General features: G+C 42.7%; 1 protein-coding gene across 1 annotated transcript in view; it reads left to right on the top strand.

The window, feature by feature from the left end:
* Nucleotides 1-2,160: 2,160 nt before the first annotated feature.
* Nucleotides 2,161-21,812, top strand: part of PSD3 (pleckstrin and Sec7 domain containing 3) — a 526,477-nt gene continuing 506,825 nt past the window's right edge. The window contains exons 1-2 of the mRNA XM_032287984.1: nucleotides 2,161-2,256; nucleotides 4,022-4,877. Of these exons, the coding sequence (XP_032143875.1) occupies nucleotides 4,143-4,877 (735 nt within the window). The 5' untranslated portion in view covers nucleotides 2,161-2,256; nucleotides 4,022-4,142. The remainder of the gene's footprint in view (nucleotides 2,257-4,021; nucleotides 4,878-21,812) is intronic.

Genomic DNA, 21,812 nt, shown 5'->3' with positions numbered 1-21,812 from the left:
TTGTTGTACAGATTATTTTGTCACCCAGGTATTAAGCCTATACGCAATAGTTATTTTTCCTGATCCTCTCTCTCCTCTGACTCTCCACTCTCCAACAGTCCCCAGTGTGTGTTGTTCCCCTCTATGTGTCCATGTGTTCTCATCTCTTAGCTTCTACTTACAAGTCAGCATACAGTATTTGGTTTTCTCTTCTTGTGTTAGTATATGAACAGACACTTTTCAGAAGAAGACACACATGTGGCCAACAATTATATGAAAAAAAGATCAACATCACTGATCATTAGAGAAATGCAAATCAAAGCCACGATAAGATACCACCTCACACGAGTCAGATGGCTGTTATTTAAAAGGATGTAGTTATTTTTACTTCATCTTAGAGAAAAGGACCTGATTGTCCAAAAGGCTAAGTAACTTGTTGATATGGTTTGGCTGTGTCCCCATCCAAATCTCATCTTGAATTGTAGTTCCCATAATCCCCATGTGCCATGGAAGAGACCCAGTGTGAAGTAACTGAGTCATGGGGGCAGTTATCTCCATGCTGTTCTTGTGATATTGAGTGAATTCTCCTGAGATATGATGGTTTTATACAAGGCTTTTTTCCTCTTCCTTTGTCACGTCTCCTTGCTACCACTGTGTGAAGAAAGACATGTTTCCTTCTCCTTCTTCCATGATTGTAAGTTTCCTGAGGTCTCCTCAGCCTTGTGGAACTGTGAGTCAATTAAACCTCTTTCCTTTATAAATTACTCAGTCTCTGGTATGTCTTTATCAGCAACTTGAGAACAGACTAACACACTTGACTAAGGTCACACAGCCACACAGTGGAAGTAGGGCTGAGATATGTCTGCCAGGCACCAAAGCCTTTCCTCTCAAATCACTCTGCTGTTTACTCATGTTTCTCTGGCACTTCCTCCCACATTTCATACGGAACTCTCATCCCCTAAATGTGCCCCTAATACTTAAGGGTGTCCCAAGGAAATGTCTTACATGAATCCTCCAAGTCAGCCCTCCTGTCAGCCCTCAAAGGTCATCCACCATTTCTTCACCTTCTCCTGTTTCTGCCTGCACAACCTACAAATGAAATAGCAGGCAGTAATCTCCTCTGTGGTAAGCTTGGAAATAAAAAGAAGAGAGAAGTTGCCTGGACATGCTACCAGCACCACCATGGTTTCCTTGGTACTTTACTTCATTTGATACAGAAGTTGGATGTTTGAAATGGAAATAGGTAAAGGAGTTGAAGTGAAACTTCTCATCTGACAGCTCTTTAAAGCCCCTGGCTACTTGGGGCAGTTGTGCCTTCCCTGAGCCTCACATTCCTTCATTGCAACGTAGAAAGGATGCCACCTTCTTCACAGGACTGTGCTGTGCCTTGAATGAAATACACTATGCAAAATACCTGACCTCATGGTTGGCACCTTCTAAAGCTAAAACAAAATGATGGTTTCTTCTCACCCAAATTCTTCTTCCTTATGAAGACATAGCTTTTCATGTTATTGGCAATTAATCAGTAAACACACAGTACTGTCTGTTGAGTGATTACAATGTTCAAACAAGTTCTTGTGTAGGAGAGTGTAAAAATTACATATAGAGGACTAGAGACCACATGTAAAATTTTTTATGAAAATAAGTGTAATGTGATCAACATACAATTATACTTGGACATAATATGGTTTTGTCAAAATTTTCTCTATACTGGTATTTGTAATAAAAAGGATCATAGCAGCTTGTGCCTGGCCTAAACTGATTTGAACACATTTCTGAATGAGATGTAAATTGAGTCACTTGCCAGCTACCTGGAAATGTGGGCAAAACCTCCTTAACCTTGGGTGAAAAAACTGTGTGAAGATGTTGAACAAGTAAAACCATCATAAGACTCCAACCAGGCATCCTGAGAATTTCCAAAGATTCAGCCTGACCAGCCATGGTCAACCAGGGCCCATGGCCCTTGATGCCCCAGGGGTGCTGCCCATGTGCGGGGATGCTGAGGAGTCAGGAAGGGATAATTCACCCAGGCTTGATACGATGCCGCATGCAGAGCAGGGAAGTTCTAGACCACATGCTCACTTTGTTTTGGAGGATGCTTACCTGGTTCCCTTTTAGTCAAGTTATTTCACATTGATGAAGACTAGAGCTTTCTCACACCTGTCTTCTTTCCTCCTCAGGTACAAGGTCAGCATGACTCAAAAAGTTTCCTTTGCCTCTGAGAGGTACTAAGTCTATAGAAACATTCTGAATGTGAAAACTCAACTAAGTTTTCAGGTGATTTCTTTTCTTCTTCCTTTTGGCTCATTTTTTATTTGTTATACTTTTCAATTACCTGTGATAATTTGCTAGAAAGAAATTATCTACATTTTTCAAAAGCACTGCCATATTCTCACAAGTTAAAAGGTTAGATTTTTTTTCCCTTCCTCTAATTAGAATGGGCTAAATTATTTTTTAGAAGCAACAACAAAAACCCTTCCAGCCTGATTTGTTACCTGGAGGGTTTTTTTTTTTTTCCTAATGTTATTTATTCTTTCTCTCTTCTTTTATCTTTTTCTTTTTTCTTAATTTTTTCTTTTTCTTCCTTTCCTTCTCTCCTTCCTTCTCTTTCTTTCTTTCCTTTCTTTCTTTCCTCCTTCCCTCCCTCCCTTCCTTCCTCCTTTCCTTTCTTCCCTCCCTCTCTCTCTCCGTCCTTCCTTTCTTCCTTCCTTCCATCCATCTTTCCTTCCTTCTTTCCTTCTTATCTCTCTCTCTCTCTTTCTTTCTTTGTAAGTGTTTTCTGCACAGCTACAACAAAATATTGCTTTCTTTTCATTTTGGGTGTTGGGTAATACCAAGTTTCTTTTATGCTGCTCTAACAAAATACCATAAACTGGGTAATTTATAAAGAAGATAAATTTAATTTCTCACAGTTCTGGGGACCAGGAAGTCTAAGATCAAGGGATCAGCAGGTTCCATTGTCTGGTAAGGACTGTGTCCTCTGGAGGGGAGAATACCATGTCCTCACTGGATGGAAGACAGAAGGGCAACCTACTGATCAACAGCTGTGTGAAGCTTCTTTTATAAGGGTCTTAATCCCATTCATAAAGGAAGGCACCTTCATGATCCAGTTGCCTCTGTCAGGCCCCACCTCTTAATACTATGATGTTGGCAACACCTGAATTTTGGAGGGGACATATTCAAGGCATAATACTGAGTATTTTGATGGGAGACCTCTCCTAGAGAATCCATAAATGACCACAGGATTTAAAGTGCAAATTCATGAAAACATTAAAGTTGCTTACAACTATTTGTTGTACACTTTATCCTAGAGGCCTTAAAAGTATTTAGTAAAACTAATGCAAACAAAGTAGATTAAAAGTACACTTCAGAGTTTATTGGAGGCTTCATTTATAAACCAATGTCTCACAGGGAAGTCTCCAAATAACAAGAATAGCTAACTCAGAATTTAGGATTAAACTATGAAACGAATAGTGTTTTCATTTCAAATAAAAGGAAGTGGGCAGTGAAGAAAAAGCGATTCCATTTAGACACACAAAGGTAAAAGGGGACTGGCTGCCTGGTGAGTGGCTCCTGCCTGTAATCCCAGCACTTTGGGAGGCTGGGGTGGAGCAAATGGATCACCTGAGGTCAGCAGTTCAAGACCAGCCTGGCCAACATGGCAAAACCCCGTCTCTACTAAAAAATACAAAAATTAGCTGGGCATGGTGGCAAGTGCCTGTAATCCAGCTACTCGGTGGGAGGCTGAGGCAGGAGAATTGCTTGAGCCCTGGAGGCAGAGGTTGCAGTGAGCCAAGATCACGTCACTGCACTCCAGCCTGAATGACAGAGCCAGACTCCGTCTCAACAAAAACAAAAGTGAGAGGGGTTGTCTTTACTGTCCTCACTGTCACCCCTCACTTGTAGGTTTATTCTCCACTAATATATTTTTGCGATTCTGTGACAAGAGTGAAGAGTCCAGCTCCACGGCCAAGATCATTATCTGATCCCCCTATTTTAAAGACTCCCCTGGGTGCTGAAGACATGTTGTTTCCTTCCTCAGGCTGTCATTGGAACCATGGGGCTGAGTCACGTCTGCCCACAGCTGCTGTTGTTCGCATCCCTGGGCACTAAGGTCTGAAACTCCACCCTGGCAGGGACCAGCCTGACCCCCCCTGAAGGAAATGTCTGGGCAGCTTCAGCAACAGCAGATGAAAACTTCCTTCCTCTCCATCCAGCTGCGGGCTCCTCCAGCCTGCACTCTCCCCGCCCTGTCTCCAGCGGCAACCCCAGGGGGCCTGGAGGAGGGACACAGTTTCCCAAGTCCCAGGACAGGCTTCTTGGCAGGCTGGGACCTCAGTCACACACAGGGCTCAACTGCCCCTCCTTTGAGGCTGTTGCAGAAGGCAGGCCCTGAGATGAAGGAACCAGCTGCTTTCACTTGCTCTGCTCGAAAGGAAAAGCAGGAAGTGAGGAAAATATCCCAGGATCTGGATGTAAGCAGGGGTGGCGTTTGCAGACCCCCACATCACAGGCATTGCCAGGCCCCTGCCTCTAAGAAACTGAGCTGGCTACAACCCCTGGCATGGAGGTTTCCTAGCCCAGCTCCTGTCATGAGCGATGGAAGCTGGAAGCACGGGCTGATCACTTCTGCTACTCAGGACCTGTGGGGCATGGATCCCCGATGCAAGGATGCCTTGGGATGCTCCCCTCCACAGGCTATTCTGGTCCATGCTGCAGATGGAGGGGAAAGGACTGTGCTGAGGAGAGGTGCTGAGACCTGCCAGATACTCCCCAGGAGCTGTAAGGAGGGCACAGGTACCACAGCGCAGGCGACAAGGGCACAGCTCTACAGGTACTGTCCAGCTGTGCACATCAGCAAGAACTGCCCAGCCCCACCTGCCACTCTGCCTCTCAAGGTAAGAACTCATGTGGCCTGAATCCCACCAGAAGAGAGGGAGCCAGGGGACAGACATGCCACCCTGGCCCCAGTTTCTGGTGTTGATTCTCTCCTCTGCTTGGATGGGCCACACCTTGACAGCAGAGGTACTCATGGGCTGTAGCCCTCCCAGGCCTGGCCTTGGCTCTGTCCTCTCCCACCTTCCAGGCCACCAGAAACATTTTGTTTGGAAGGAGGCAAGGACCAACTGTTGCCCGAGATTACTGCCAGAGATGGGAGAAGAAAAAGTCAGGCATGCTTTATAGGGGGCATGAGAAGGCAGGACAAAAGAGGTACCCAGGCATTTGCTGGGCTCTGTGATGTGCTAGGCATTTTCTTACATCCCATTAGTCCTCTTAACTACGCTGAGAAATGAGCTCCACAGCTCCAGTTTCAGATGAGGAGATGGAGACATGACTGGGCAAACATCCTCCCCACCCTTGCAGAAAGACAAGGACAAAAGCAAGGCCTGTTCTCCAGAATGGGCATTGGGAACAACTGGGGAGGCTCCAGGGAGCTGTGGAAGTTTCTAGAACCAGAGCACAGCCTTGGAACTCAGCCACACCCTACTGTCATCTGTGAACACCTGATTTTCTAGGGCTCACGTCTACCTCCCATCTCCCCAACACACCTAGACCACCACCACCAAATGGATGTGCTTCCTGGGACAGGAGCCTCCATTCCCCGCCAGGAAGGGGAAGGCAGCCCTGTGTGGCCTCCAGGGTCTTTTCCAGCTCTATGGGCTCTGCCTCTGATCATGGCCTTGCCTGCCCTTGTTGTTAGTGTCTCACACTCTGTACTTCTGGCCCAGCCTTCCTGTTGTGCTGGTACCTGCAGCCCACCTTCTCCACCTGGCTCAGGTGCACTGTTCTCCAAATGGGAGGACAAGACTGAAAATTCTGCATTCAGCTTTCTTTTCTCAGCAGTGTGGCCATCCTGCTATCCTTTGCATGTGTGTGATCATGAGGGTGGAGGTGAGGAAGTGTGTGGAGGGTGGTGGGATGAGATGTAAGGAAGAGGGAGTCATTGGAGTGTTGAGGGTCAGCATGGAGGGGAATCTCAGGGAAGTCGCAGAAGAAATGAATGAAATTCACAGCATCTGGCAGGGACCTGCCATAGGCTTGGAGGGGGTGCCACTTCATCTGAACACCCTTCCTTCCCTTTTCTCTATTTACCAAGGGCCTGCGTAGCCACAGTTAAGAATCGGGAAGAAAGTTCTCTCCAGAGTAGCGCTCTTGGAGGAAGAGATGTTAGCATGCTTCCTTAAGAAATAGTTTACATTCCATCCTAATTCTTGCATCTCTTATTTCCTACCGGGATTTAGGAGGAATGACAAACCCCTGCGTCAGAGCCCATCTCTGTATGTGGGGTCACACATGGTGTGTGTACTTCAATGCTGACCTGATGACTTGAAAACCCCATCTTTTCTCACTCTTCCCTCCTGCCTTTGGTGGGTAAGCTGAAGCCTCAGAGCTGTTGCCATTTCTTGGGGGAGAGGCACCTTGGGAATTGATCCAAGTGTGTGAATCTCACCCTTGTCCACCTTATTCAGACCCCTCTGTAAATGGGCCTGGTATCTGCTCCATCTAAGTTAAAGGTTGCAGGATTCCTAGCTAAAAAGTTAGAAGCCCCAAGTCCAAGCCCTTGGTCAGAGCAAGCCGCCAGAACTCTCTGAGGCTCAGTTATTCCATCTTGAAAACACTGATGGCATCCCCTGCTTCACAGTTGCAGGGGAGATTTGTTGATTGAAGTGAAAGGCGCCCTCAGTAGTTATAAGGGAGAGAAGAAGAGAAGCCAAATCAGTGGGATACCAGGTAGGACCAGGGAAGTCATGGAGTCAGAGGTGTGGAGTAGCATGTGAACCCAGAGTCTGGTGAAGGTATAGGGCTACAAAAACCTACTCTTGTCCTTGCTGGTCAGACAGTGTAATTCCCTCTGCCATGGGAGAGAGGGGAGTTGTGAAATTAGCATCCTCAGATCCTGTGGGTGCTGTATGGCTATCTCTAACCAGGGAACCACCCCCCCCAGGGTTGGGTGTTAGACAAAGCAGCACAATTGACAGAAATCGTTTTTCCAGCTGTCCAGCCCTGGACAGATTAAGGTGCTCTCTAGATTTGAAAGACGAGTGTGTGAGAAGTACTCAATCCTTCCATGTTCTGGAATGCAGCTGTATGAGTTGTAGCAAAGTATCAAAAAGCTGATTAAAATATAGTATCTTCTTGACCACTGTGGATGCTAACGCCCTTAATCCTCCACAGTGGAAACTTTCAGTCAATGAACTTATGGAAAATGTGCTCAGCTATATTTATTAAAGTGAAATGTTTGTTACAGGGAAGGAAAGTCCATTCCGACACGTGTACTGTAGAGTTGAGGTCCTAGTGTCAACTTTCTGAAGAGAAAATCCTGGATGTGAAGGGTAAACTTGCTTCTTTGCAGGATTCAAAACGGCTCAATTTATTCTCTCAGTGTTGAAACATCACAGGTTCCAGAGTAAAAACTGTTGGCTTGCGTCTTTCTGAGTATTATAAGGAGTGAAGAACAGATCGCGTGGTTCTTAGTTTATTCTACTACCAGGCTTTAGTAAAAACAATCAGAGCAGTCTATGACCTGGACAGCTTCCACTGCACTGTTTCCTCTTATGAAAAAGCTCAAAATTCTGCAAGCATGCATGTTATTATCACCCCCACTTCACTGGTGAAGGGACAGATACTTGTGGACGGTAAGCAACTCCATGGGACTAGGACAAGGTAGCTTGGGCCCAGGCCTCAAGTTGTCTACCCTGAGGCCAGGGCTCTCTCTGGCTTCTTTCACTGTCTTTCCAGCTGGCAAGATTTCCTTAGAAGTAATTCTACACTTCCTGAGACCTGGTGGTCTGCACTGCACTCCTAATTCCTCTGGTGGAGAGGGTGGGAGAAAGACCCTTAGGACTTTCGGTCTGGTGACCTAACCTTGTGCCAATGAGTCCAGCCAGCTTTCTAGAAGCACTGAAGGTCTGGGCGTGGGGGATGTGGAGTCTCTCCTCAGGGTGGTGCCAACAGAGGGCTCTAACATTCTTGTGATAAGTCTGTCAGTGTGAATCAGAGAACATTCTATGCACCAGGGCCAGAGCCTGCCCTATCTCCCCGCCCCATGTGCTGCTGCCCCTCTGGGGGAACCCACGGAACTGTTCCCATTTGATTTGAGCTTGGGGCCAAAGATAAGAAGACAAGGAAAACAGACCCAACTCAAAAGAGAGGAGGAAAAAAGCTTTCTCTATAATCATTTCAAGACATTTCCACATGTTAAATTTTTTTTTACTACATCTTCATAGTTTACATACTTTATGTCTTAAAGTAGCAGTGACTTTTGGTATATAAACAGCATTAGAAAATTAGTAGTAAATACGTTTTTTTAATGTCCTTCATTTTTATAGACTGTACAAATATTTCACCGACTGCTCTATTTTAGTCTTCCTTTTTCCCTTCCTCCCCCTCTATCGATCCTCGAAACCAATCTACTTTTTGAGTTTTGATCACTAGCTTGTAAGAAGAGTGTTCAGGGTTTAGAAGAGGGAGAGGAGATGAGCATGACAAACAGGAGCCAGCCGGGGCTTTGAGTGAGAGGGAGACAGGGGTTGGGATATCATTCGTTTATCTAATCAATGGAAATGCAGCGAAGGTCTATTGTCTTACGTGCAGACACTGTCTAGCAGACTAGGAAAAATCATGTTAACTCACTGTCTTGGATTGTTATTCCTTAAAAATCAAACTAATGTCTGAAACGTACATCTGGAAAGTACATTACATTTTGGGTAGCAAGTTTTTTGTTTAATTTACAAGATGGCAAAGAAACTCCGGTTTTGCTGACAAACTAGCTCTGTGGCCTCTGACAACTCACTGGACAAAGCTAGCTTCTCTTGTTTTCTCCTGGAGGTCTTTCTACCTCAAAAATTCTATAGTACCTATGCATCCGTGAATCCAGAAAGGTAATGAAACTCTTTAAGGAAAGAAAGGTATTAAAACAATTTATTTTGGCCAGATGTGATGGCTCACACCTATAATCCCAGCACTTTGGGAGGCTGAGGCTGGCGAATCATTTGAGGTCAGGAGTTCAAGGCCAGCCTGGCCAACATGGTGAAACCGTTTCTACTAAAAATATAAAAGAGTATAAAAATTAGCCAGGCATGGTGGCAGGCACTTGTAATCCCAGCTGCTAGGGAAGCTGAGGCAGGAGAATCATTTGAACCTGGGAGGCAGAGGTTGCAGTGAGCCGATATCATGCCACTGCACTCCAACCTGAGTGACAGAGCTAGACTCCATCTCAAAAGAAAAAGTTAATTTTATCTATCTCAGCTTATCTCTAAAGATTCATTATTTTGTCAATGACTTCACTACAGGAAACTTACATATAGAGTGGCCTTACCTTTCTTAGGGAAAACTGGGATTTCCATGGGGAGCAAGACACTCAGAGATATGGAAGAGTCAGTGCTTTCTTTGAGTAGTAACACCAATTCCCGCCACAGAATTTTGGACCAGTATTGCAAACTGTCTGTCCTGTAACAGTCCTAGTTAAATAAAATGCCCTTCTATGAATTGAACATTGACTCCCTGGTCCACTTAAGCACCAGGAAGCAGTCATTTACCTCATTAAGGGTAAACATGTCATTACTCAAGCCTGTTCAACTTTTCTGGTCTGTCATAAGTTTAGAAATTGTTTTTCTCATGAAATAATATTCTAGAAAATTCTCTCTTTATATTAATTCTACTTGATGAGTCATTTAGAATTTTATAAAAGAAACTAGAACAAAGAAAGAGCATCCACAAAGGCTCATATGGTAATTTTAACAGAAATGTAGAATAAATATGCAGTAAAACACCCATTTTAAAAGATTCTGGTATTTAGGAGGCAGTATTGATTGGATTGAAAAGCTTATCTTTAGTTCATTTTATGCTACGTTGGTTTTGACACAGATGTCTTGATTTACTACTTAAATAAATAGAGCCTGAGATAGCAGAATGGGTTTCAATCCTTTTTCCTCTTGTGATTCGCCTTGGTGTTCCCATGACAACCTTCTCTGGCTCTTTTTCTCTCCTTACCCCATCCTTTAACATTCACACACAAGAGTCCTGTAGATCGTTGTATAGGTGCAATTCTCCTGGAAGTACAAACACCTCAGCATCTCAATCCATCTATAGGAAGAAGAGGGCCAAGAGTGTGAGGACACCTTTACAGCTGTGTCCCTGCAACGTGTTGAAAAGCAATTGGATGAGGAGCTGGGACACAGGGGTTCAGTGCAACTCTAATATGTCAGTTGTCGTTTTTTTTAATCTTTCCTCTGCTATCTTCTGCCTGCCCTTTATTCAGTCTTCTCTGAATCCCTCTTTCTCTTTCTGCCCATTTGCTTTCTCATCCCCCTTCTCCACATGGAGAAATTTGGCCAGCTCTATTCCCAGGTTTACATCTCTTCTATTTAGAAGACAATCTGGGCTAAGACTGAAATCTCTTAGGCCTATCTTTTTGGGAAGAGACTTTTTGGTCTAACGTGGGCTGGTACCCACTCAACTTACTATGGTGGGCACAGAGGTAGGTGCAGCTCACATTGTGCTAACAGGTGTGCCGATATCCTGAAGGGGGTTATGCCATGGCGTCTGGGCAAAAGACGATTTCTAAAAGGTGATGGGAAGCAGAGAGCAGAGGAGGAAATACAGACAGCCAACCCAATAAATGCCCAGAAGCAATTGCAAAGAGTTGTCAGCTGAGAGTATAAAGTGATTGCTTTGTATAAATGTTCTATTTGAGCTCTCTCATGTTTTATATTTTGAGAATAAATTATACATTAATATATTATTAATGTAGAATCTATAAATGTATTTTAAAATTATATATTTCATAGCTTTTAGGGAGATTTTTTAAAACAGCATCCTTGAACTTTGTAATATACTAGAATCAAATCATTACCTGATATGATTTATAAATAGATTTACTTCTACAATCTGCTACTGGTTATGATATGGTAAAAATTTTCTCTTTGGAAGACCTTTTTATTCCTAGCTGGATTCGGTGGCTTATGCCTGTAAGCCTAGCACTTTGGGAGGCCAAGGCAGGAATCTCAGTTGAACCTAGGAGTTTGAGGTTACAGTGAGTTTTGATTGTGCCACTGCATTCCGCCTGGGCAACAGAGCAAGACTCTATCTCAAAAACAACAAATTTTTTTTCCTTGTAGATTTATAGAGACTATAGAATGTTATGAGACCTACAAAGACTTAGTGAAAGCAGGTTGTGTAATACACAGATGACTATCGTGGATTCCGCATGTGGTCCCTTCAACTTTACATCAATTCTCTGGGATTCCCGACCTAAAATTCCAGAAGTCAGAACACCAAAAAAGTAGCCACATTCCCTGAATCGGGTTATACTGAACCTTGAACTGTATCATATGATTTAGCACATCTATTAAATAAGCATAAATAAGCAAATATATTTATAAATCACATCACAATGATTTGATTCTAATCTATTACAAAGCTCAAGGATGTTGTTTTTAAAAATCTCCCAAAAAGCTATAAAATGTTTAATAGCTTCCCTAAAATTTGAGAGAGCTCACATAGAACATTTATACAAAGAAATCACTTTACACTTTTAGCTGACAACTCTCTGCAAATGTTTCTAGGCAAATGAAAAAGGTGGGCAAATGAAAGAATGATTGCTACATGGAGTTGACATTGTCAGATAATTGCGGGCTGCATTTTTTTTTTTTTAGGACATTCACCTTCCTTCCTTCTAAACTCATCAGCATCTATGACTCTTTTTTGGCTGCCCTTCATGTTGTGCATATTTCCTGTGATTATTTTTAGTCCATTTTAACTTTTTGGAATTTAACTTTTAATTTTCAGGATGTGCGATTTTGCATTAATCTTTCAATCACCAGGTCCAGCTGATTATGAGGTAAAAAGCTTCAGAGAATTATTCAAGCACTTGCAATGTTATATCATTGGAAAATCTCATTTTATCTGCAAGGAGGTTTGTTGCTCTTCATTGAGTTCTCACTGATTGTATGATGCAGTATCAGTGAAAAGATTAGACCATTAATCTCATGTCAGAGATATCTCAGAGAAGTCTCAGAAGAGTTTGTTTAGATAGACTCAATCTTCTTCCACAAAGCAGTTCCAATATCCTACAACAAAGACCAAATAATAAATAAAAACAATAGTGAAAAGTAAATGGTAATAAACAATCAAGTCTAGGAAAATATACAAATAAAAGTCAAGGTTAAGGAAAGATGAGGTTGAGATTAGAAAAAGAACCCGAAAGTTCATCCCATAAAGGCCTACAGAGCTGGTATGTTTGAAATTCAAACTCAGCTCTGTGCTTCCTAGCTGCCCAAGATCAGAGTCACATGGGCATCTATGTAGCTCTAATTGTGAGAAGGGTGAAGAGAGAAGGAAGGGAGGGAGAAAGGGAGGGAGGGAGGGAAGGAGGAAGATGGGGGTTCTTTTAACATGTTCCACAGAAATTCTCTTTAAAAAACAAATTTTGCTTGACCTTTAAAGTAACAATTTAAAAACAACATTTTGGATAAAAACTTTTCTAATGAGCATTTAATATCCACTGTGTTTCTGTTTCCTTAAACGTCACACACATAACACAACTTAATCTGATAATATAAGTCATCGCTCTGGTCTCAAGTATTGCTTGTTGGTACTCTTAGGTATTGAAGACTATTCGCCCTTATATTTAATGGGTCCCTCTCCTGATAGTACTCTGCTCTCGGAGCTCTTTTTGATTGTCAGTAGTTTTCCGGTTTCCTCTGTTCTGGGCTTCTCCTCTCACTATTTTTCCCATGCCTACCTCTAACATCCTTTTCTAAATCCACCACAGGCCAGGAAAGTAAAAAACAAATTTGTTTCCATTGTAAGGCAAGTAGAACCAGCACTACCCTACTCTTTAAACAACCTAGAAAATAAATGTTTTCGAGTGAAATAAATCATTCCTGCTCTTCTTTTCATGCCATTTGAGAAAGCTCACGGCAAAATTTTTATTTTCTCATCCTCAATCTTTTTTTGTAAGTGAACTTTTTCTTAGCATACTCTGCAAACTACCCTTCCACCATGTTTTTTATTGAGTGCATCCTCCATAACAACCTATCTTTTTATACCGTTTTGTGAACCACTTCTGGCTGGCGCCTGCCTTTTCTTCATTTATTAGGTTGCCTTGTGTTTGTAGCCTCTGAAGCTCTTTGGAGAAAAAGCATTATGTAAATTCAATTAGAAGCTATGTATTCAAAGTGAATGCAGGAATTACACTGTTGATTGTTACCATACACATTATTAAATTAACTTATTAAATGTTTCTGTGGGTCTTTTATAAGACATAAAACAGAAGATACTTTTCCTGCTCTCTATAAGCTTTAAGTTTAAGGCAGAGAGGCATGTTAAAACAGCATGAAACACTGACAGTGTACGTACAACGGTTTAATATTTTGTGTAATAATCAATTCAAGCCTACAATGGGGTAATTACTGTCCAAGTTACTATCTGTACATCATAATTTGAGGAAAAATTTAGCAATTTTTCTTTTGAGATGGAGTCTCGCTCTTGTCACCCAGGCTGGAGTACAGTGGTGCAATCTCAGCTCACGGCAACCTCCCCTCCCAGGTTCAAGCAATTCTTCTGCCTCAACCTCCTTGAGTAGCTGGGATTACAGGCACCTGCTACCACGCCCGACTAATTTTTGTACTTTTAGTAGAGACAGGGTTTTGCTATGTTGGCCAGACTCATCTTGAACCCCTGACCTCAGGTGATCCAACCCACCTCAGCCTCCCAACCTGCTGGGATTACAGGCATTAGCCACCGTGCCCGGCCACCATTTTTTTGCCATTGAGTCAGAGGAGAATCTCAGTAGAGATTTACTTCAGGGGCCATCAGAGTGAAAGAAGAAAAAGCCTGGTGAATTGAAAGAATGTGAAGAGAATTTGAGTTTTAGACTTATCCTGAGTTCATGTGTGAATTTCATAATTCATTATGAAATAAATTAGCAGTGATATAACCATATACACATGAAACGAAATTGTCTGAAACCTGAAAATTAAGATTACGGTTTACAGGCTGCGTGCCATGGTTCATGCCTGTAATCCCAACATTTTGGGAGGCCAAGCTGGGAGGATCACTTGAAACCAGGAGTTTGAAACCAGCCTGCGAAACACAGCAAGAGACTATCTCTACAAAGAAAATAAATGTATTTTAAATATTAGTAATTAATGTCCAGGAGTGGTGGCTCATATCTGTAATCACAGCTCTTTGGGAAACCAAGTCGGGTGGATCACTTGAGGTCAGGAGTTAGAGGTCAGCCTGGTCAACATGGTGAAACCCTGTCTCTACTAAAAATACGAAAAAATTAGCTGGGCATGGTGGCAGATGCCTGTATTCCCAGCTACTCAGGAGGCTGAGGCAGGAGAATTGCTTGAACCTGGGAGACTGGGGTTGCAGTGAGCCGAGATCATGCCACTGCACTCCAGCCTGGGCAACACAGCAAGACTTCATCTCAAAAAAAAAAAAAATTAGTAATTAATTTTCAACAATATTTCTGAGTTGTAAAATTATACTTTTTATTTAAAGGCATAAAAATAAACTAAAAATAGTAAACTACATGTATGGAAAACAATACAGTGTCATGAAATGAAGTACATATTTCAACATAAAAAATATGCATGATTTAAGACAACATTGGAGAATCTGAAATCCAGATTAGAAAATCTGGACCTAGATTGTATGTCTGTATATCAGAGAGTGGTGGCAATTCCCTGGACCTGGGAGATTTCTCCTCATCCTGGAAGATTTCCCTTCCCAGGTGCCAGGTAGTGATGGCAACTGAATCAGGCCACCCTGCAAGACGTTGCTAAGAGACAGCAGAAACACAGCAATGGGTTCTGTAAACTTGATCCACGTCAGTGACTCTGAAGCTGTGTGCTGGTCAGACCATGTTGGGAGTTGAGGAGCTCAGGTTGATTTGGGAATGCTTCTAGGGATGAGGCTCCCAGTGCAAGGACTGCCTTGATGCAGCACATAAACAATTCCGGTGTTTGAACAGCAAACCAGTGCAGGTGATTCAATTCAGAATAAGCAGGCCATGACCCCTGAACAAAAATGCCATTTAGAATTTGTGACCCCTCTAATGTCAATTCACAACAGTCATGTACCCACTGGCTTTTCTGCCTTTTTCCCTCTCAGACAAGACAATTATTAATACCTCTTCGGCGGCAGCTCTTTTTTTTTTTTTTTGAGAGACAGTTTCACTCTGTCGCTCAGATTGTAGTGCAGTGGCACAATCTCGGTTTACTGCAACCTCAGCCTCCTGGGTTCAAGTGATTCTTGTGCCTTAGCCTCCCGAGTAGCTGGAATTACATGGGTGTGCTAACATGCTGGGCTAATTTTTGTATTATTGGTAGAAATGGGGATTTGCCATGGTGGCCAGGCTACTTTCGACCTTTTGACCTCAAGTGATCCACCTGCCTTGGCTTCCCAGAATGCTGGGATTACAGGCATGAGTCACTTTGCCTGCCCAGGCCTGTCTTAATCATGAAACCTGAACAAAGAATTTATAGCATTAATTACCCACCCCATCCCTTTTCAGGTTTGCTTGGCCTTTGCTGTAGGTGGACTAGTCTGTGCCTTATGGAAAAAAAATTGGGTTATCATTCTGTTAAGAGGCAAGAAAAAGAACAAAATAAGTTATTCATGAATTACAAGTATAGCAGGTATAAAAGTCTATCAACATGCTTAGAGAATGAACCATTTTATTGTTTTTAAATAAAATCTAGCCCCAAATTCTGACTAGCAAGAAATTCAGTCTCGGATAGTCTCAGGGTTTCCTGTCCTCTAAATTTGGGCCAAGCCTCAGGAAATTGCTACGGTACAAAACATTCATGCATTCTTGTATTCACTCGGGTCCTTCTGCATGAGCTTGGCATAGTACAGACTTCAGAGCCAGATGGAAAATAAGGATTACGTGAGTTATAATATGTAAAGAACTTGGAATTGAGCCTGGCACAGAATATGCAGACCCGGGAGAGCCTCTCTGCTTTGCTAGTCCTCCGTCCACCCTCATTTTGGCTCGACTGCCTCCCACCTCAGGCTGTATACTTTCAGGTTCAACAGCTCCACTGCTTCTGTGTCCTGGTTGCATTTGAGCAGCTAGGACCCTGTGGCCTGGGTTTTCTCTCTTCTCTCTGTCTGCACAGAAATGATTTTTCTTACCCATCTCTTCCATCTTGAAATAGAAAGACAAAATGTATTATTTCCATCTAATCATAATTCCGTGTTCTATATACCTAATATCTTAATTCTCTATAAATTCATCATCCACTGCAGTTCAGAACACATGAGACTTTGAAAATAAGAATATTACTGAGGTTTAGAAATGTTCAGAAAACAATCCAGGCATGGTGGCTCAGGTCTGTAATCTTACCGCTTTGGGAGGCTGAAGCGGGCAGATCACTTGAGCTCAGGAGTTTGAGACCAGCCTGGCCAACATGATGAAATTGATAGAAAGTTAGCTGGGTCTGGTAGTGGGCACCTGTAATCCCAGCTATTGGGGAGGCTGAGCCAGGAGAATTGCTTGAACCTGAGAGGCGGAGGCTGCAGTAAGCAGAGAAAGTGCCACTGTACTCCAACCTGAGCAAGAGAGAGAGATTCTATCAGAAAGAGAGAAAGAGAAAAAGAGAGAGAGAGATTGATTCCGAAAACCGAAAGAGCTCCCTAGAATTGGAAGAGTGAAGTCATGTGTATCAGGGTCCTCTGACAAGGTTAAAAAGTAAGAGGCATACATGTGAAAGCCTGTAAAATTCTAACTAACTCTATAAAAGTCATCTCATAAATGCACCCACCCTTCTTTTATTTCAGGGTGCTGCCCCTGGGAAGCTGCCCAGGTTTGTCAGGCTTGTCTTTCTCCCCCTTTCCAGGCTCAAGCCAAGGCCCTCTCTCCCCTCAGGCTTCTCAACAGCCTGGCCAGTATGGTGAAACCCCAACTCTACTAAAATAAATAAATGAATAATTAGCTGGGCGTGGTGGCGCACACCTGTAATCCCAGCTAATTGGGAGGCTGAGGCACAAGAATCACTTGAACCCAGAAAGCAGAGGTTGCAGTGAGCCAAGATTGCAATACAATGTACTAGGTACAGAAAGAAAATGGTAGTGCTTCTGTTTATATATATATTTCTCTCTCCCTCTCTCTCTCTCCCTCTCCATATATATATGCATGTTTTCGAGACAGAATCTCACTCCGTTACTCAGGCTGGAGTGCAGTGGTGCAACCTCAGCTCACAGTAACCTCTGCCTCCCAGGTTTAAGCAGTTCTCCTGCCTCAGCCTCCCATGTAGCTGGGTTTATAGGTGTGTGCCACCACACCTGGCTAATTTTTTTTGTATTTTTTGTAGAGATGAGGTTTCACCATATTGGTCAGACTGGTCTTGAACTCCTGACCTCAGATGATACACCCACCTCAGCCTCCCTACTGTTTATATTTTTAGATCTTGCCTCTCTAGCTTTATTTTTGTTTTTTGTACATGACAGTACACTAATACAATAGTATCAATATATCAGTCATAAGTAAATATGTGTATTTTGGAAGTGAATGCTCCAATGTTTTTTGCTGATGGAGTGCAGAGGAAAAAAAAATGGTTTAAACCTTGCTAGGCATATCACATTAAAAACAAATGCTGTCTATGGGACATTTTTCTCAAGTCTTATGCCTCTCGTAGCCATAACAATTCATCTGAAATAGGGATTGAGTACCCAGAACGATGGGCAACAATCTATTTTATGACATTCCTAACCAGAAGAAACCTCTCCTTGTCCTGAATTCTCGCACTACTTAAGAAGAGCTTTTTACGTTGAGAGGTGGTGTAGAACTGCCAGATTTCACAAAGAAAAATAGCAATATTGGGGAGATACTTATGCTCACAAATGATTTGTTGATGTGAAATTCAGATGTAACTGGTGTCCTATATTTTATCTGACAACCTTAGTTAGAGTCAGTTCTGGTTTTGAAGTCCAGCTAGCTGAGGGATTCAGGGCAAATTCCTTAACTTTTCTGAGCCTCATTTTCTTTGTACTCTTTAGTTGTTGTGAACTTTCTTTTTATAAAAGATTTGAAGCCCTTAGCACAGTTCCTGCTTATTGTAGAAAAAGTTCTCACTAAGTCATAGGTGTTATCATAATGATGACCCTATCACTTTCAACACAGTTTCAAGTATTTATGTACAAATCTTATCTCCCTTACTAGAAAGGAAGATCCACATTTGCACAGATAAACATGTAATGGGTACATAATCTGCTAAAGTTTGCATAAATTCAGCTTCTGCCCAACCACTTTTAGAGAGTCTGGTTGACTGGCTACTTGGCTGGTCCCCTCTTTCAATTCTATTCCTTTTCCTTTCCCTTCCCCCATTGGAAGAATGGTGTTTTGTTCTTAAGTTATTTCAAGCAAGCTAAGCCCTTGTGGAAACTGCCTTACTCAGCTTTTATAGGCCAGCAGATCCCACAACACGTATAAGATTTATCGTTCATATTAAATTGAAAAACTCCCATGTGTAATTCTTTGAAACTGCGGTTGAAAATGAATGGCATTTATGAGAACCATTGTAAAGGTTTAATGACATTTGCATTTAAGCTGCTGAAAGTAAATAGTTATTGCACTGGGTGGCTATTCTTCTGCTGAAAAGACAGTTTAAAACAACTTTCCCTATGTTAGTTTGACATTAATTCAGGGCATTTAAAGAGTCCCATCAGAACTGTGAGTTGGGTGTGATGGAAGCTGAGATATTTCTATAGAATGATGAAGCATAATAAGGATTTGGGGGAGGGGAGTTTAAGGACAGTGACAGAGAATGAGGGAAGGGACTTGCTGGACTGTTCACCTTTCCAGGCAATCCCTTGAGAGGAAGCAGATTTGACCAACAAAAAGCAAGTCCATTTTTCACACAGTCAGAGCCAGTCCAACTGCCGATGGCTCTTAAATCATAGCACCAAGCACATCACTGCTCTACTGTGTCCGTGCTTTGACCTGACACCCCTTGCTATCAAAAGGGAAGAGGAGGCTGAGAGTAATGCCTCATGCATGTAATCCCCGCACCTTGGGAGGCTGAGGTGGGAGGACTTCTTGAGGCCAGGATTTCAAGGTCAGCCTGGATAACATAATGAAACCTTGTCTCTATAAAAAACAAAGAAAATTATCCAGACTTTGTGGTGCATGCCTGTAGTCTCAGCTCGTCAGGAGGCTGTGGCAGGAGGATCTCTCAAGCCCAGAAGGTGGAGGCTACAGTGAGCCAGGATCATGCCACTGTACTCCAGCCTGGGCAACAGAATAAACTCTGTCTCAAAAAAAAAAAAAAAAAAAGGCAAAGAAGAGGAAGAGTAAAGTGAGAATTAAAGGCCATCTGAGTCTGACTTTTTTGGTCATCAGATTTATCGTCCTCCATGTCAACTCCACTATCACTAAAGATCTCACAGTACTACTTCCTCTTCTCATGTGTTCTGGGGGCTCTGGCAGGTATCTCCTCTATCCAGGCATCAGGGGAGCCAAAACCAAGGAATCGTGCAGCCAGCCCTGTATTCCCAGCACACAGATGTGAGCTGTGAACTGATGAACTGTGCTGAATTTTCAGGCATATGGAAAATCATTCTCTTCCATGTCATGATCAGAAATCACTTCCCATGTGCCTAACTGATAGAGGGATTTTTCCTTTGGACCCTAAAGTGTCCCATGTTGGAAAGCTAAGGGGAGATAGCTGCAGTCCACTGAAAAGAAAGAGTACATGGGTAGATATGTCAGGAACATTCCTCCAATCTGGCCAGAAAACGGTCCAGAGGGCTGGGTTTGATAAGCCCAGCAGTCACCCAGTTGGCTCCAGTGGGAGGAAATGAGTCATCCAGAGGCAACTGCTGTGGGCCTCTGGAGAACAGCTCCTGCCTGCTTCACTGACCCCTGCTGTAGCCCCTTTCAGTTCATAAGACAACAGATCCCATCCTGAGCCTTGAATGACACCCCTTGCTGCTGACTTGTGACACCCTGGGAAGCCTCTGTGCCTGAACCACCCAATTGTGGTTCCACCTTCTGGTTCTACCAGCCCACTTATGTTGGATTTCCCATCCTTTCACAAGCTATTCGAGTTATGCTCAGAGAGTTATGATGCAGTCTTTTGAGTTTCAAGAACACATGATCAGAGTCCAAGGGCTGTTCTGGTGCCTTCTGCGGGAGGCGTCTTGGAGAATGCAATGACTCTCGGTACAATGAGGTCTTTGCATTTCCTCATCTCTCAAATGAAGCCTTGAATGGGGTGACTCTAGAATTTCTTCCCAACTCTCAGATTCTGTGAGACTGAGCTGGAATGACAGGTATGAACATACTATACAGCACAAGAGGGCATGGAAACCTCAGTAGCACTACAGTAGTTACTACTAGTTACTATTACTATTACTATTATAATCAATATGTATTATATTCCTCTGACTTAATTTCACAAACTAAGGCACAGCACAGTACTGATTTCTCTCAATTTACAGTTCTTGCAAACTGATCAATTTTTTTAAATGACAATCTGCCCAAAGAACTCATCAGTCTTACATCTTTGGCAATTAGCTTTCACTCATTTAATAAATATTCATTGTTAGGCTCTGTGCTAGACCCTGGGATTATAACTAATAATCATCATCATAAGGCTTTTCTCTGAGGTGTTTATAATCTGGCTGAAAAGACAGTCATTGAATAAATAATTAAAAGGAGGATAAGTATCCCCAAGAATGTCAAGATGCTTTGGAAATGAATAATTGGGGCACCCAGCCTCGTTTTAATGGTTAGGAAAAGCTTCCTGCCAGGAGTGATTTCCAGGAAGGATTAGAGGGTTAAGACTTTCAGCTCTAGCCCCCAACCTCTGAGGATGGGAGAGGGGCTGAAGGTTAAAGTGATCATCAATGATCCGTGATTTAATCAATCATGCCTATGTAATGAAGCCTTCATAAAAACTCAGAAGGACAGGGTTTGGGTAACTTCCGGATAGCTAAACACATGGAGGTTCCTAGAGGGTGGCATGCCCGGGTGAGGGATGGGAGATCCATGCCCCTTACCACATGCCTTGCCCTATGCACTTCTTCAGATGTATAGGCTATAATAACCTTTGTAATAAACCAATAAATGTTAACTTTTTCCCTGAATTCTGTGAACTGTTCTAGAAAATTAATCAAACCCAAAGAGGGGATCATGGGAATCCCAATTTGAAGCTGATCTGTCAGAAGTTCTAGAGGCCCAAACGTAAAACTGGTGTCTGGTGGTGATGGTCAGGGGGTGGTCTTGTCAGACTAAGCCCTCAAGCTGTGGGATCTGTTGCTATTTCCAGGTAGATAATATCAGAATTTAATTGGCAGGCACCCAGCTGAGGTCCATAGCAGAACTGATCGCTTGCTTGGAGATGGGGAGAAGGGGGAGAAACTTCCCACCACACACATGTTTGGTCACAGAAGTCTTCTGTGTTGATTATTACTATGGTAAGAGCAGGAAAAAAAACCTCAGTTTTTTTTTTTTTTCCCCTCAGAGTTTTATAGGCAGAAAAAGATAGAAGAAAGAATATACAAGGAACAAAAAGCAGACTGGTCATTACAAAGTTACTTTCCTCAGAGGGTTAAAACAGAGGGGACTTCCTCATGCTGGCTTAGGTAAACTGGACCCCTTCCTATTGGTTGAGGTGAATCTCCTGTTTTTTTGGAAAACTATCCATTTTAAAATTTGGTTTAATTATGTGGCACTTAGCATGAGTGACTTCATTTTGGTTTGGTTTGGTTTGTTGGGACCTGCTACAGGAGCTCAGTCCAAAACAGTGGCCTCCTATAAAGTTTATTTAATACAATAATAGTAAATGTTCACTGCTTTATTTCAAGCTAAAATCACA

This window comes from Sapajus apella, unplaced genomic scaffold (assembly GCF_009761245.1).
Source record: "Sapajus apella isolate SASKATOON/1434 unplaced genomic scaffold, GSC_monkey_1.0 scaffold21, whole genome shotgun sequence".
NCBI lineage: Eukaryota > Metazoa > Chordata > Mammalia > Primates > Cebidae > Sapajus > Sapajus apella.
Note: the sequence above shows the minus strand (reverse complement) of the source record. Positions and strands in the feature narration are given on the sequence as shown.